The 13,213-nt window shown below is 37.6% G+C and overlaps 1 protein-coding gene across 5 annotated transcripts in view; it reads right to left on the reverse strand.

Annotated features, from left to right (window-relative positions):
* RUNX1T1 (RUNX1 partner transcriptional co-repressor 1) overlaps positions 1 to 13,213 on the reverse strand; it is a 148,081-nt gene that overhangs the window by 27,618 nt on the left and 107,250 nt on the right. For all 5 annotated transcript variants that reach the window (XM_045861281.1, XM_045861280.1, XM_045861282.1 and 2 more), the window contains 3 exons: positions 11,076 to 11,326; positions 5,850 to 5,935; positions 5,110 to 5,311 (listed from right to left, as the gene is read on the reverse strand). In XM_045861281.1, coding sequence (XP_045717237.1) covers positions 5,110 to 5,311; positions 5,850 to 5,935; positions 11,076 to 11,326 — 539 coding nt within the window. The remainder of the gene's footprint in view (positions 1 to 5,109; positions 5,312 to 5,849; positions 5,936 to 11,075; positions 11,327 to 13,213) is intronic.

The following is a 13,213-nucleotide window of genomic DNA, read 5'->3' on the forward strand; positions in this document are numbered from 1 at the left end:
AGATATATTCTGAAGAACTTGTTTGTGGTTTTTATAATCTGAGAGTACAGAAGCTGCAGGATACACATTTTTGGTTGGAAGCAAACTGTTTTTCTATAGCTTTCCATTATGAATAAGGATTCAAGAAGATTTACTGTAGGAAACAGAATTCCCCTATTTCAGCTTCTCTGTGTATTAAATAAAGTTGTCACCTAAAAATTACTGCCTGGAACATGTTCTAAATAAAAATATACTTCAGAATCTACTATAATTTCATAATATTGGCTGCCAAGAAAAAACACTAGGTTCATGTTCCACAATTCTTTAAATTTCCTTTTGAAACTGCATGTTAGAAATAATAACAGCAGTTAACTTATATCACTTCCACTACATGTCAGGCACTGTTTGATATGCTTTATACATATTAATTCATTTAACATAGAAATGCCCATGGGATATATATCATTATCCCCAATTTACAGACAAGGAAACTGATGCAGAGAGTTCCTTGCCAAAGGTCACAGGACTAGTAAGAAGAGAAACCAGAGGTTTCAATCCAGACATTCTGCTCAGAATCAGTGCTTTCAGCCTTCACGCTAACCTGAGCGTTTAGACAGTACTGAGAGATTCTGTACTTCAATCACATGACAATGGCAAAGCTTGCCAGCCAGAGGAATTTTAAAATACTAATTCCTCTGCCAATCTACTGGGGGCAGAGGGTGGTATTCAACAAATTTCAAAGCCTTTTGGAACAATTAACTTGATTTTTCATTTCATTTAAAACAAATAAAACCTCTTTCTGAAACGTCTTTCTTGCAAGAGCTAAACTTTTATGAAAACACACTGGCATTTCCTAAGTTTCATACCCTCTCATTACAACATTAAAACATTAAAAACACACAGCAGAAAATGTGATCATGTTTCAGTTTTATGCTTCAGTCTCTAACATGAGTCCTAAATCTATCATTAGATAATTCTCTCTAATGATGCAGAAGAATTCTTGAGTAACACAAGATGAGCTGTAGAAATATTCTAAAACAGTTTAAAAGCAGTAAAAAGAAAGTAATTTAAAGGAACTAAAATGTCAGGAACCAAAAGAGTAATTATGAATATCATGGCATATCAAAATGAAAGGAAATAAGGGCAAAGGAGAAAAAACAAAACAAAACAAAACACAGAGACCCAGATAAACACTCCAAGAGCACATCCAGGGCTCACCAGCAGCTACCGACCTATACTGAGGAGAAGTAATTCTCCTTAAGCAATAAAATGCGAAATATCTGTTGGCATTAACTTGTTCTTCAGTGAAGTACACAATGTGAAAAACAAAAAAACAAATGCACAAGTCACATTTTGAAAATTAAAAAAAAACTGGTTAAAGATTGGCTTTCTAATTTTAAGACAAGTTGTTAGAGTTTTTCATGTAGTAGTCATCATCATCATCATCATCATCATCATCATCATCTATTATTTCAAGGATAAATCTATATTTTGAAAGCCCTCCAAAATTTCAACCTATTTTTGACTTAAAGAGTAGAAATAACATCATAAGTTCAATGTGTACCCAATTTTAAAATTGTTTAAGAGGGCACTGAAAATAGTCCTCATTTAATATCTGGGGAAAATCCTAACATTCAATTAGGAATAGATTAATCACGTTATTTTACTAATGCCTCACAATGACTTAATACTGTGGATATATTTCAAAAGGGAGAATGGGAATGAGTTAACCAATACAACACAGCAGGCATGGAAGTTACATTCTCCTCTGTGCAGTCCCCAAATACAATTTTAAAATGCTAAGAAAGCACGCATGAATAAACACTGCCGGAGTCTCCAAGCTAGAGATACGACGAGGGCCAAAAGAAACACAGCGGAACTGTGGGATATGGAGATGGCACGTACACAAAGATACAGACACATCATAGCTCTGTCTGTACATAAACACCCCACTATACACTCTATGGAGGCAAAAAAAAAAAAAAACAGATTTATAAGTCAATGATCGCCAATTCTTTCATTACATGTCAATACGCTCAACTCCAAAACCTGGGTGAGAACCTTAGAAAGCATGTAATGTAAATGTTATGGTCCAAGATTACAAGCCACTTGTCCTGGTTTGTGACTTATAGCCACAGACCAACCCCACAAGATGGAACTCAAAGGCTTCAAGAGTCTACAAAGTAAAACAACTGCTAGATGCTAAAATTTGCATGTTGTGTGGCTCTTGACAAATTCCCTCAAGTTGTGATAGTTTCTTAAAAGGAAATCAAGGGTTCTATACCCCTAAAGAACATGACTGTTTTACCAGAGTCCAAACAAAGAAATGAAATATTCGAAGTCTTTCAATGACACAATCAAAAGCTTAAAGCCAGCCCTTGCTTGTATGGCTCAGTGGATTGAGCACTGGCCTGTGAACCAAGGGGTCGCTGGTTCGATTCCCAGTCAGGGCACATGCCTGGGTTTCAGGCCAGGTCCCCGGTGGGGGGTGCACGAGAGGCAACCACACACTGATGTTTCCCTCCCTCCCTTTCTCTCTTGCTTCTCCTCTCTCTAAAAATAAGTAAATAAAAATCTTTAAGAAAAAAAGCTTAAAGCCAAAACAACCTGTGTTTTGCTAAAAATATGAAATAATTATACATCATTACAAGTAATATAATTTGTGTACTCTTGAGTTTTCGTTGTTTTTTTTTTAAGTTTACTCCTTGAGTTACATAACAGGAAGACGACCAATCTTTCTGGGAATGATACACTTTTGCATCTTTAGAACCATATGCCATAGTGGTGACTATATAATAAGTGTCCTATATTCTGTATGCTGAAAATTACTCACTTAAGTATGAAGTTCTATGAATTTCTGAAGTTTTTTACAATGTGCAGTAGACAGATAGTACTGATGCTGTCAGTGCAGGGGACTGAAGTAAGGGGCCATCCAGTGTCGTACCACTAGCTGTCTCCTTTCCTATCTCCTCCACCAGATCAAAGGTTCATCAAGGGAAGGGACAATGAATCTTCTTCCATCATTACAATGCCTAGCACATTCCTGGCACAGAACAAGCACTCAGTAAATAAGTATGACCCAATGAATTTGTTCAATACCTGTTGCATATTTTTATTCCCAGAGTTTTATTTACTTTAAGGCTCTTAATTTTTGCCTATTCTGAACAATTACAAACATCCCCTTTATTTATTTGTCCTGAGTGGATCTTTCAGGATTAGCCATTCTTTATTTATAATAAGGAATAAAAAACCAAGATGTTTATGCTACTCTGCTCTAAATAGTTTCATTTGGACCAATATGGGTACAAATCAAACTTTAACCTATTTTTATTGCTTGCTTTAACATAACCTAATAAATATAGGCTTCTCTTTAAAATACACTCTAGAATAAAGCATACTGGGTAAAGTAAGTGACTTAAAATCTTCTTTTATTTAATACTTTTATGGTAATAGGTGTTCAGCATTCAGGGATTAACAGGAATCACAAACCTAAAGTGTAAAAAAAAAACTTGGCTGGCTAGGAATAATTTTAATTAAAACGATCATGTAATCAATAGTGATAATTAGGCCAACATCCTGAGCTTAATCCTCACATGCTTTACAACATGGACTGTGCCCTAACCTGGCTCACCTGACGGGGATGGAGTTAAACGTAAGAAAATGAGAGGACAGACTATGGATCGACACAAACCCATCTCCACTAAATTTACTCAAATGGTATACACATACTACAGCCAGCAATACACACGATGACAGCTTATTACTAATTTTAGGAAAAGCTGACAGGCCACTCAGAAATTCTTTCAGGTTCAAGATTTCTTTCCATTTTCTGGCAAAGCCCAGAGACATTGCAGGTACGGTTCCAGACCACCACAGTGAAGCGGAAACCAAAATACAGTGAGGCACTTGACTTTTCTGGTTTCCCAGTGCATATAAAAGCTCTGTTTGCACTACATTGTAGTCTAACAAGTGTGCAATACAGTACTGTGTCTAAAAACCATGTACATACCTTAATTAAATGTTTTATTGCTAAGAAATGCTAACCATCACCTGAGCCTTTGGAAAATGGAGCCGATAGACTTGTTCAACATGAGGTCGCCACAAACCTTCAATGTGTAAAAAATGCAATATTTGCATTAAAACAAGGAGTGCCTGTATTTGTGATTATATTCTATTTATAACCCCAACAATTCCCAAATATCCACAGTAAATATGGCTACCTATCAGCATTCTAAAATGCTAAAACATGGCTATATTAATAGTTCTATATATAAGGAGTATTTATGAAATCATGGTTAATCACTTAAGTTAGGGTCAAGTCACAGGATGAGAGCTACATCTATATATCACTGATTTTGAAGTAGCAGTGGGCTAACCACATAGCCCTTAGGTCTCTCTTCCTGGGGGAATTTTGAGGTAGAGTGTGTGTGCATGTCTGTGAGTTGATGTAAGAAAAAACTAAAAAAACAAGATTGTCTTCAAGACTGTGTCTTTAATTAAAAATCAGACAAGCCCTGGCAGGTGTGTTTCGTTGGAGCATCGTCCTGTAAACCAGAAGGCTGCATGCCCGATCCCTAGTCAGGGCGCATATGGGATGCAACTGATTGATGTCTCTGTCTTTCTCTCCCTCCTTCTCTCCCCCTGCTCTCTAAAAACCGGTAAATATATCCTTAGGAGAGGACTTAAAAAATCAGAACAGGCACATCCCTGTGTGCAGTGCTCTAAAACACCTGTCTGCCACAGCAGGGCCCCTGCAGAGCTTACTGAACTCTGGAAGTCCAGGCCCACTGAGACACTGTTCTTGCAAGTAGGAGGCAGGGTCCGAAGAGCTACATTGTGAAGCAGCTCACATTTCTGTGATGTAAGTGACATTCTGGTTCAGCCTTAAAACTTTACCATTAGCACAACACCTTAACCTGGAAGAAGAGTTTAAGTTTTGTGACTGCCATGCATAAGCCGATCTGCCCGCCTTCCTGACAGACAGACAAGACCTATTTGAAGATACATGAAAGGTTTGTTGTTCTAAAATCCCCTGCATACCCTTTATGTTTGAAAAGGCAGGTGAAAAATAAAATCAGCATTAATAGCATAAGAAATAGCTGTGCGACAGGTCCACTGAAGGAAAGATACCTAATGCAACTGGGTCTGGGTTGACGGGACTCTGCTGCCTAGAGTGGCTGCTGCTACTGCTGCTGCCCTTTTTTAAGTCCTCAGCATCGCTATACCGCCGGATCCAGTAATTCAGTTCCTCCCGGTCCGCTTCCTGACATCGCCTTAGCACAGTGAGAGATCGCCTTGTTTTCTCTACCATGTCCATTATGCAGTTCAACAGCTGTGTGATGAACAAGGGAAAAGGGAAGAACAGATCAATCATCACAACTTAAAGACTTCAGTGGGCAGGAAACAAACTATTTTAGGACAATGAAAGATTGTTTAATTCCTAAAGGCTTCCGACTAATCTTTTCAAAGGTTAGATTTGAAATTGAGACCCCCATAGATAAATAAACTAATGGGAATGAGACCAAAATGTGGGAGGCATGTACGTGAGTCATGGCAAAGAGTGAACATCGTGAAGGTATGCAGCCACCTTTCCAAATATTAATCCCATTATAGTGCAGAAACTCAGTAAACCGTTCATGAAAACTGTAATTCTTTCCCATGACCTAAACATGTCTCTTACACAAATGGCTTTGGTATAAACTCAGAAATCAAATACTATATTCTGCTTCAAGTATTCTCACTCATTATTTTTTTCAAGGTTAGCAGAAAATGTAATACCTTCAAAGTTTCCCCACACTTTTATTTTATGAGGTAACCGCACCCCAGTTGTTTTCAAAATGTCTTAACCTGAACAATTACCGACATCTTACATGGTCAAGATGTTTCCATTCCTCTGCCCATTCTCTGTCAGTTAGTCTGTGATCAATCATTTCTTCTTGACGTGTGCCATGCAACCCTACAAATGTAGAGGAGAAGGTTGAATCACTCTAAGCATCCGGGACATAATTCATATGCACACAAATACTTAGAAAAGACTACAGGGCAAACTAAACAATATGAAATTATATTCAACTTTAAGTGGAGACACGCAGATTCAGAATTACCTGACAGGCAGGCTACTGACAGAATGATAAAATGTTAGGGACTCCTGGAGGTCATCTGGGTCAGACCCTTTATTTTACACATGAGGACAGAAGGAGTCAAGTGACACTAAGCCCTGAACTAGTTTTCCACGTGACATTCCCTAAGTGAAAATTCTAACTCCTTTGATAAATATAAGAAACAAGAAACCACAAGAAGACATTAACTCGTTTCAAAGTGTGATTGTTCTGCATTAAAAATAAAGGCAGCATAAATCATGCTACATGCTTTTCTTAAAAAAGCATAGTAAAATTTTTCCACATTTCAGCACAGTGTAAATAAACACAATCCTATTACATATATTTCCATGGTAAGTTAAATCATGAAGAGAGGACTCACATAATATGAAAGCTGCATATATCCATTCAACTTACCAAAATATAAAAAATAGAAACAAATCAAATATCCTGTATGAAAAAAATTAATATACCAGATATAATTTTGGTCAAATATCATGAATTCACCCAAGAAATTAAAAAGCCTAATTTGTAGTCCATAGCATAAATATTTTTGCTCTTTAGTAACACAATGAAGATACTACCATAAAAAAGTAACACGTAAATGCTTACCAAGTTAGTAACAATAGTAATAACATGAGCAGTTATTGAGGATGCTCATCAAAATAGAAAATAAATGTGTCTCAACAACAGCCTGTGGAAACAGACTAGGTATCCATCAATGATAAAGATATATCTCTCTCTCTCACACACACACACACACACAATGAAATACTACATAGTGATAAAAAAAAGAATGAATTCTTGCCATTTGCCCAAACGTGGATGGATCTAGAAGTTATTATGCTAAGAAAAAAAGTCAGACAGAAAGAAACAAATACCATAAGGTTTCACTTATATGTGGAATCTAAAACAAAAACAAAAACAGGCTCATAGAAACAGAGACCAAAGGGATGGTTACCAGAGGGGAGAGTGTGGGGAGGTTGGGTGAAAGTTGAAAGGGAATATAGTCAACAATATTGTGAATAGTTTGTACAGCAACAGAGGATTACTAGAACTAGTGAGATGGTCACACTATAAGGTACTAAATGTTAAGTCCCTATATTGTGCACCTGAAACTAATATAACATAAGACTATATACTAACTATACTTAAATTTAAAAATTTAATGAAAATAAATAAGTGCCAAAATAACTTGTTAAAACATGAAGAACCTGAAACAATTAAACTGGATTATGTAATAAAACTTTTATTTGCATTATATAATAAAAACTCAGTAAAATTTTTAAAAAAGGATACCGTAGAAGGCTCTGAGATACTTGGAAATGGGTCATTCTTCTTACAAAGTCATTATGCATAAGGCACCTCAGGTTCTACTACAAAGGAAAGGCACTGGGCTACGGCAGTTTCCATGTTAAACAGTTACAACTATTCTTTTTGGTTTAGACCAGTGACTTTTCAACCTTTTCCATCTCATGGCACACAGAAACTACTAAAATTCTGTGGCACACCAAAAAATATATTTTTTGCTGATCTAACAAATAAAGTATTGTAATTTTGATTTCTTCACACTGGGCAGCTATTGTTGTACTGGCTGTTGTCATTTTGTTATTTGACAATTGAAAGGAAAAGAAGTCAGTGTCTCTGACTAAATATTTAAAACATTTTTGCGACTCACCAGTGTGCCATGGCACACCGGAGGGACTGAGCCAACAAGAAAAAGGACTCATGGACATGGACAATAGTGTGGGGGTTGTTGGGTGGAGGGAGGTATAATGGGACTAAATGGTAATGGGGGAAATGTATAAACCATGTATAATGGTACATGGTTTAGGTTTCTTGACACCCAGAGAATTCTCTGAGGGTACTATGTAAGAGTTAGATGACAAGAGTTATGAGGCACTGCATCACTGCATTACACTTTTTGCGAAATTTGACTAATTAAAAATTCCTTCCTTTAGCTAATTTGGAAAAATAAATATGATGAGTCACATGCCTGCTGTCAGCCAACCATAAAACATGAACAAATATCAACCATGAAAAATGAACAAATAAATGCAATTTCCCCTCAGACTAACTAAAAAGCTAAACATAAAAGCCTTTGCATCATTCCTATCCAATGAGAACATATTTGAGATACATTTAGAAGTTAAAATTATCAATGCCACCTATTGGTAAAAATGTAGAATTGCAAATACGTTTTAATAATTCGCATAATAGAAAAGACATTGGGGAAAAGTAGTATTTAGTTATTGCTGTTTGTTGTGACTATTTCGAGTTGAAATGTTTCCAAGTATGTAATTCTTGTCGACTTATCTGTTGCTTGTGTCTTAAAGAAAAAGCAACACTGCCGAATGAGTCATCACAGAAGACAACTGGAGAGTGACGAGGTACAAATGTAGCATCGATAAATGTAGCATTGACTTTCATGACAGAGGCCTTTCAGAACTAAGAACTCCAGAGATTTCAAAAGTTTCAAAATTCATCTGAATAAATCAATAATGATAGAAGTGCTAACATATGGAATATTAAAGTGAAACAGGATGTCTGTGGCTAATAAAATTCCAACATTTGGGGAACAGTATTAAGCCTCATCTCATTTAAGAAAAAATAACAAGTACATTAGAAACATGTTTGAGCCCAAGTACTTGGTGGAAAAAAGATATAGGACTTTGCTGCTTTTGAACTCTGAATCAAATCTTTAAAAATAAAAAGTAAAGCAACTCAAAACTAGACATTTATTAATTTCTCTATTTCAGATAAACATTCATCTGCACACAATTTTTATTTATATTTATAATACCAGGGGGATATACTAGGAGAAAGTAGCTCATGACCATTAAACAGCATATTTTCATTTGTGGAAAGTTTGACACTCCTGTTGAGCCTTAACTGGTTCTTAGGGTTTAGAAGATTTTAGCTAACTAGACTAAACTCTAATGTTATTTCTAAACTAATGCTGCTTGTAAAGTTCTTTCGTTAAAGGATTCTAGTGAGTATATATCTCTACATAAAACAGGCATTTATAAATCATACCAGACCAAGTATATCTTCATGAGAATTTTTATATTTTCAAAATGGCAGCCTGGCATAACACCATACTTTGTCACTCATACATCAAGATTTTATTTTATATTAACATGCGCTGAACTCTGCCAGACTTTAGAGATGATTAAATAGTTGTACATATTTATAGAGATTAGTACTATTAGGTTTATAAGCTAATATAATTAAAAGGTAAGGAACATGGTCTGGAAAAAGTCCCATAAAACTAATAGATATAATTCATAAAGGGATTTTTACATTACTAAATGAAAACATAATCACTGCACATAAGCGTAATTACTTCCTAGATGATTATAGTATACTCAAACCAGTATTTCATAAAACAGCACTTGCTACCTAAGAAATTGGCCAGATCCTAGCACCTACACAGCGGGGTATCTTGAACTGGTCTTACAATGACCTGGTGCCTCCATTTCTACTTGAAAATGAGCCATCCAATGTTTGGAACATTAAGTTATAAACAAAGGACAAGGCTTTTGCTTGGAAGGGGGTCGTCATCACATTTGATTTGGGGGTCAGGATATCAACCCGGTCTGAGAAACAACATGACCACTTTTGAGAATTCTTCAGAGATGGTACTGAGAGAGCATGAGACAGACTGGCTAGGAAGGAAGCCCAGATCCCACATGCAGCTCTGTCTCTGACACAGCGCAGGAATGCAGGAGTGATTGCTGTGGGACAGCAGAACTACTGTGCTGCTGTCTCACAAACGGGTCCTTAATTGCCCTTCCCCTCCCCTCTCCCTTTCTGCTTTCAAATACTGAAGGGTTGTATGTCAAAAGGCAAAAAGGCCTTATATGTTGCAGTCTCTATTTGCTGGTAACCTAGTTAGAAATCTACTGTGGACTGCTGCTCACCACGCTGCCTCTGCCTGTGGCTAAACAACACGGTCCCTACTATTCAGGCACTGAATACCTGGCTGGCTGCACTTCGCAGAGTTCTGCACCCTCAGCTCTATGTTCTGGTTGTGCACTTGGACTTTATCCCCGACTGTTTCCAGGATCCTTGCCCAACAAATCACCCAAGTCAGGACACTATGTCAGCAACTAGCCATGAGGGGCAGTCCTGTTGGTGGGTGGCAGGGACACAGAAGATGGAAATAGAGAGGCCTGACTATTGCTCCCAGTCAGTCTGTAAAGAGCTTGACTCACCAAAAATTAAGAACTGAAGGGGCTCCAGGAACAGTGCTCTGATGCCTTCACCTCGACCACTGATCGCCTATCAAAACCTACCTTGTTCACCTTCCCTTTCATTTTTCATGGTGTTCATTTGTTCTTTAGAAGGACATGTGTCCTAAAAGCTTCATTTCCAATAGTTTTATGCAAAGGAAGAATGAATGCAGGCACATGGAACACATATTTTTATAAACTCATTCCTTCTCTGGAATTCTAATCTTTGACACAAAATTTCAATACTAAATTTAATCACTGGCAGTTTAAAGTTAAAAAAGAAAGTACCGAATCATTCCTCAAAGAACATCTGTTAAGCCACAGACATGCTATATCATATTTTTCAAATATGAAATATCATGAAGACTAGAAAAATAAAAATGAAGTTTGTCTATCTGAAATAAAAGATACAATAAAATAAATGGGTTTTTAAAAATATTTGTGGAAGGCAGATTGCAATTAAAATGTCTCATATTAAAAAAAGTCTAACTGAAAATTCACTTCCCGTTTAGTTGAGGGTTTTGGATGTCTCCTTCCAAAAAATTAACCTGCTGTTGTAAGAATACAAGTAATTAAGAGGAAAAAAGCATAGCTGTTAAACAACATATTATCAACTTTTCTCATAAAGGAGACAATATAAAGAAAGAAAAGAGAATTTTTACCCCTGTCACAAATTTCAAGCCTCAAGTTCAGTTGAGAAGTAATGATGCAAATCTTCAAGCATCCAAATCCCATAAGAAGTGAACAGATCCTTCAGTCTTACCCATAGGTCTGTTTCTGTCCCTGAGGTCCCTGTGGCTGGGGTGTCGATAGGAGTCCCTGTAGTGGTGGGCAATGGCCATATCATCCAAACGGTAATGCTGAGGTGGAGGTGGGGTGGGGTGAGGCAGGCCATTGGGCTGGTAGGATAAGCCGTTATTTGGACTGTACCGCTGGCCTGGGCTAATAGTGCATGGTCGCTTGCTTGGATGTTCTGAGTGCAAAGGCTCTCTGTCAAAGCCATTTTCTTTGGTTCTAAGGAGGAGGAGGGGAGAAAAAGAGTTTGTTTCATATGTACTCAGAAAGCAGCATAATTCAGACACTCACATTTGAATGTGTAATATAAACAGAATATTCCTTTACTGGCCAGAAACTCTGTAAACTCAGCTTCCCAGAAGACCTATGGGGATTCACTGAAACCCATGCTGGGGGCTAAGTGATCACAGAACTGCACACAGGAGAAAATGGTTCAATTCTCAAACACCTTTCAGCAAATATCATTTCGGTTGAGGTTCAGATCTTTAGGTCGGGAATAAAAGGAAACTCGATCTCACTCTGTAGCATATTATCATTCAAAAGAGAGTACTGGATTTCTAACAAATTACCATAAGACCAATTGTATTTGATGAAGATTCAAGTTAGAACATCATTCTCTTGATGAATTCTTAATTTAAGGTACACCTACTCCATTCATCCAACCTGGCATCTGACTTTTATGTCCATGACCATCTAAGAGCTGTGCTGTCCAATACAGTAGCCACATGTGTCTGTTTAAATTTAAATATAAATTAAGGAAAACTAAGTAAAGTTTAAAATCCAGTTCTTCAGGAGCAGTAGCCCCACTTCAGGTGCTCAATTGCCACTTGGGGCTAGTGGCTATAATAGTGGACTGCAGAGATACAGAAAGTTCTATTAAAAAGTGCTAATCGAATGAGCTAATGCAATAAATTAATGCAATGTCTGGGACTCTGACGTTACCCTGAGTCACCAAGATATCAACAAGCAGTTATACAAAGCTAGGTGGAGCTCAACGAGAATTCAGGTGAAACCCCTTATTTTAACGTTGAGGAAACCCATGCCCAGAGAACATGTGAGACCTCTGCGGGGCCATCAGGTCTCAGGCTGGGATGGCGCATGCTAACTGCACTTGATCATGTGATACACAAAACTCTGAACTTGGCTTTCAAAAGGAATACTTTATATAAATGAGACCTGATAACTAATCGCTGTTCCTATATTTGCAAAGAGAAGTGATGCTAAATAGATATTTTCTGGCTAAATAAATCTCTATTCTTAAGGGCTAACTGAATATACTCAATAAGACAGGAGCAAACCACATCCAACTGTGACCAGAATCACAGATCCTAAACCACTTTTCTATGAAGTGGCTGGCGGTCCCCACAAGAACAGCATTCTGTCATTAGCCCAGCAGTAACGTCTACCTTCCCTGCAAAATTTCCCCATAAGAATTCTACCAAGACACAGCAGCTGCAGATTTCTGCATGCCTCTTTGATTTTAGGTTGGTAACAATAGCATAGAGGCCTTAAGAAATCTTCCCTACTCTCCTGGCTTCCAGGATAATCTTTGTCTGATAACACCAGAGGAACCAGAGTGGCAATGACTCAGCCACAGAGCTCATGAGGGCCACAGCATTTGACAATGAGCCATCCTTCCCCTCCAGTAGGGGTAGGTCTCCAGTGACAACTGGCACACACCAGACTGAGAAGAATAAAGGCCTCAGAGACAGGAGGTATAGAACATAAAGAACTGAGGGAAACTGCAGAGTGCAGTGTGAAATCATACATGCCCACTACATCCTGAAGAAAGGCGCACTGCCCTGGAGACAGCAGACTGGCCCACATTGGACATGACAGCGGGACACAAAGTCTGCAGGTGTAGCCAGAAGTCTCAATGCTGCTCCCATCAAAGCAGGTGTCTGTACTCAAACATCATTCACACCAGACAAAAATGTCCACTACAACTCAGACATTACCTAAACGCATTGCTTTAAAATATTTTTTAAAATGAAAGAAACATTCTAGATATCGATTTATCTTCTAAGAGTATTATCTATGTGATTGTAATCTGTATTTCCATATCCTATACATTTCTGAACAATACACTTCAACATTCAATGCATA

This window comes from Phyllostomus hastatus, unplaced genomic scaffold (assembly GCF_019186645.2).
Source record: "Phyllostomus hastatus isolate PE091 unplaced genomic scaffold, TTU_PhHast_1.1 phas_scaffold_21, whole genome shotgun sequence".
NCBI lineage: Eukaryota > Metazoa > Chordata > Mammalia > Chiroptera > Phyllostomidae > Phyllostomus > Phyllostomus hastatus.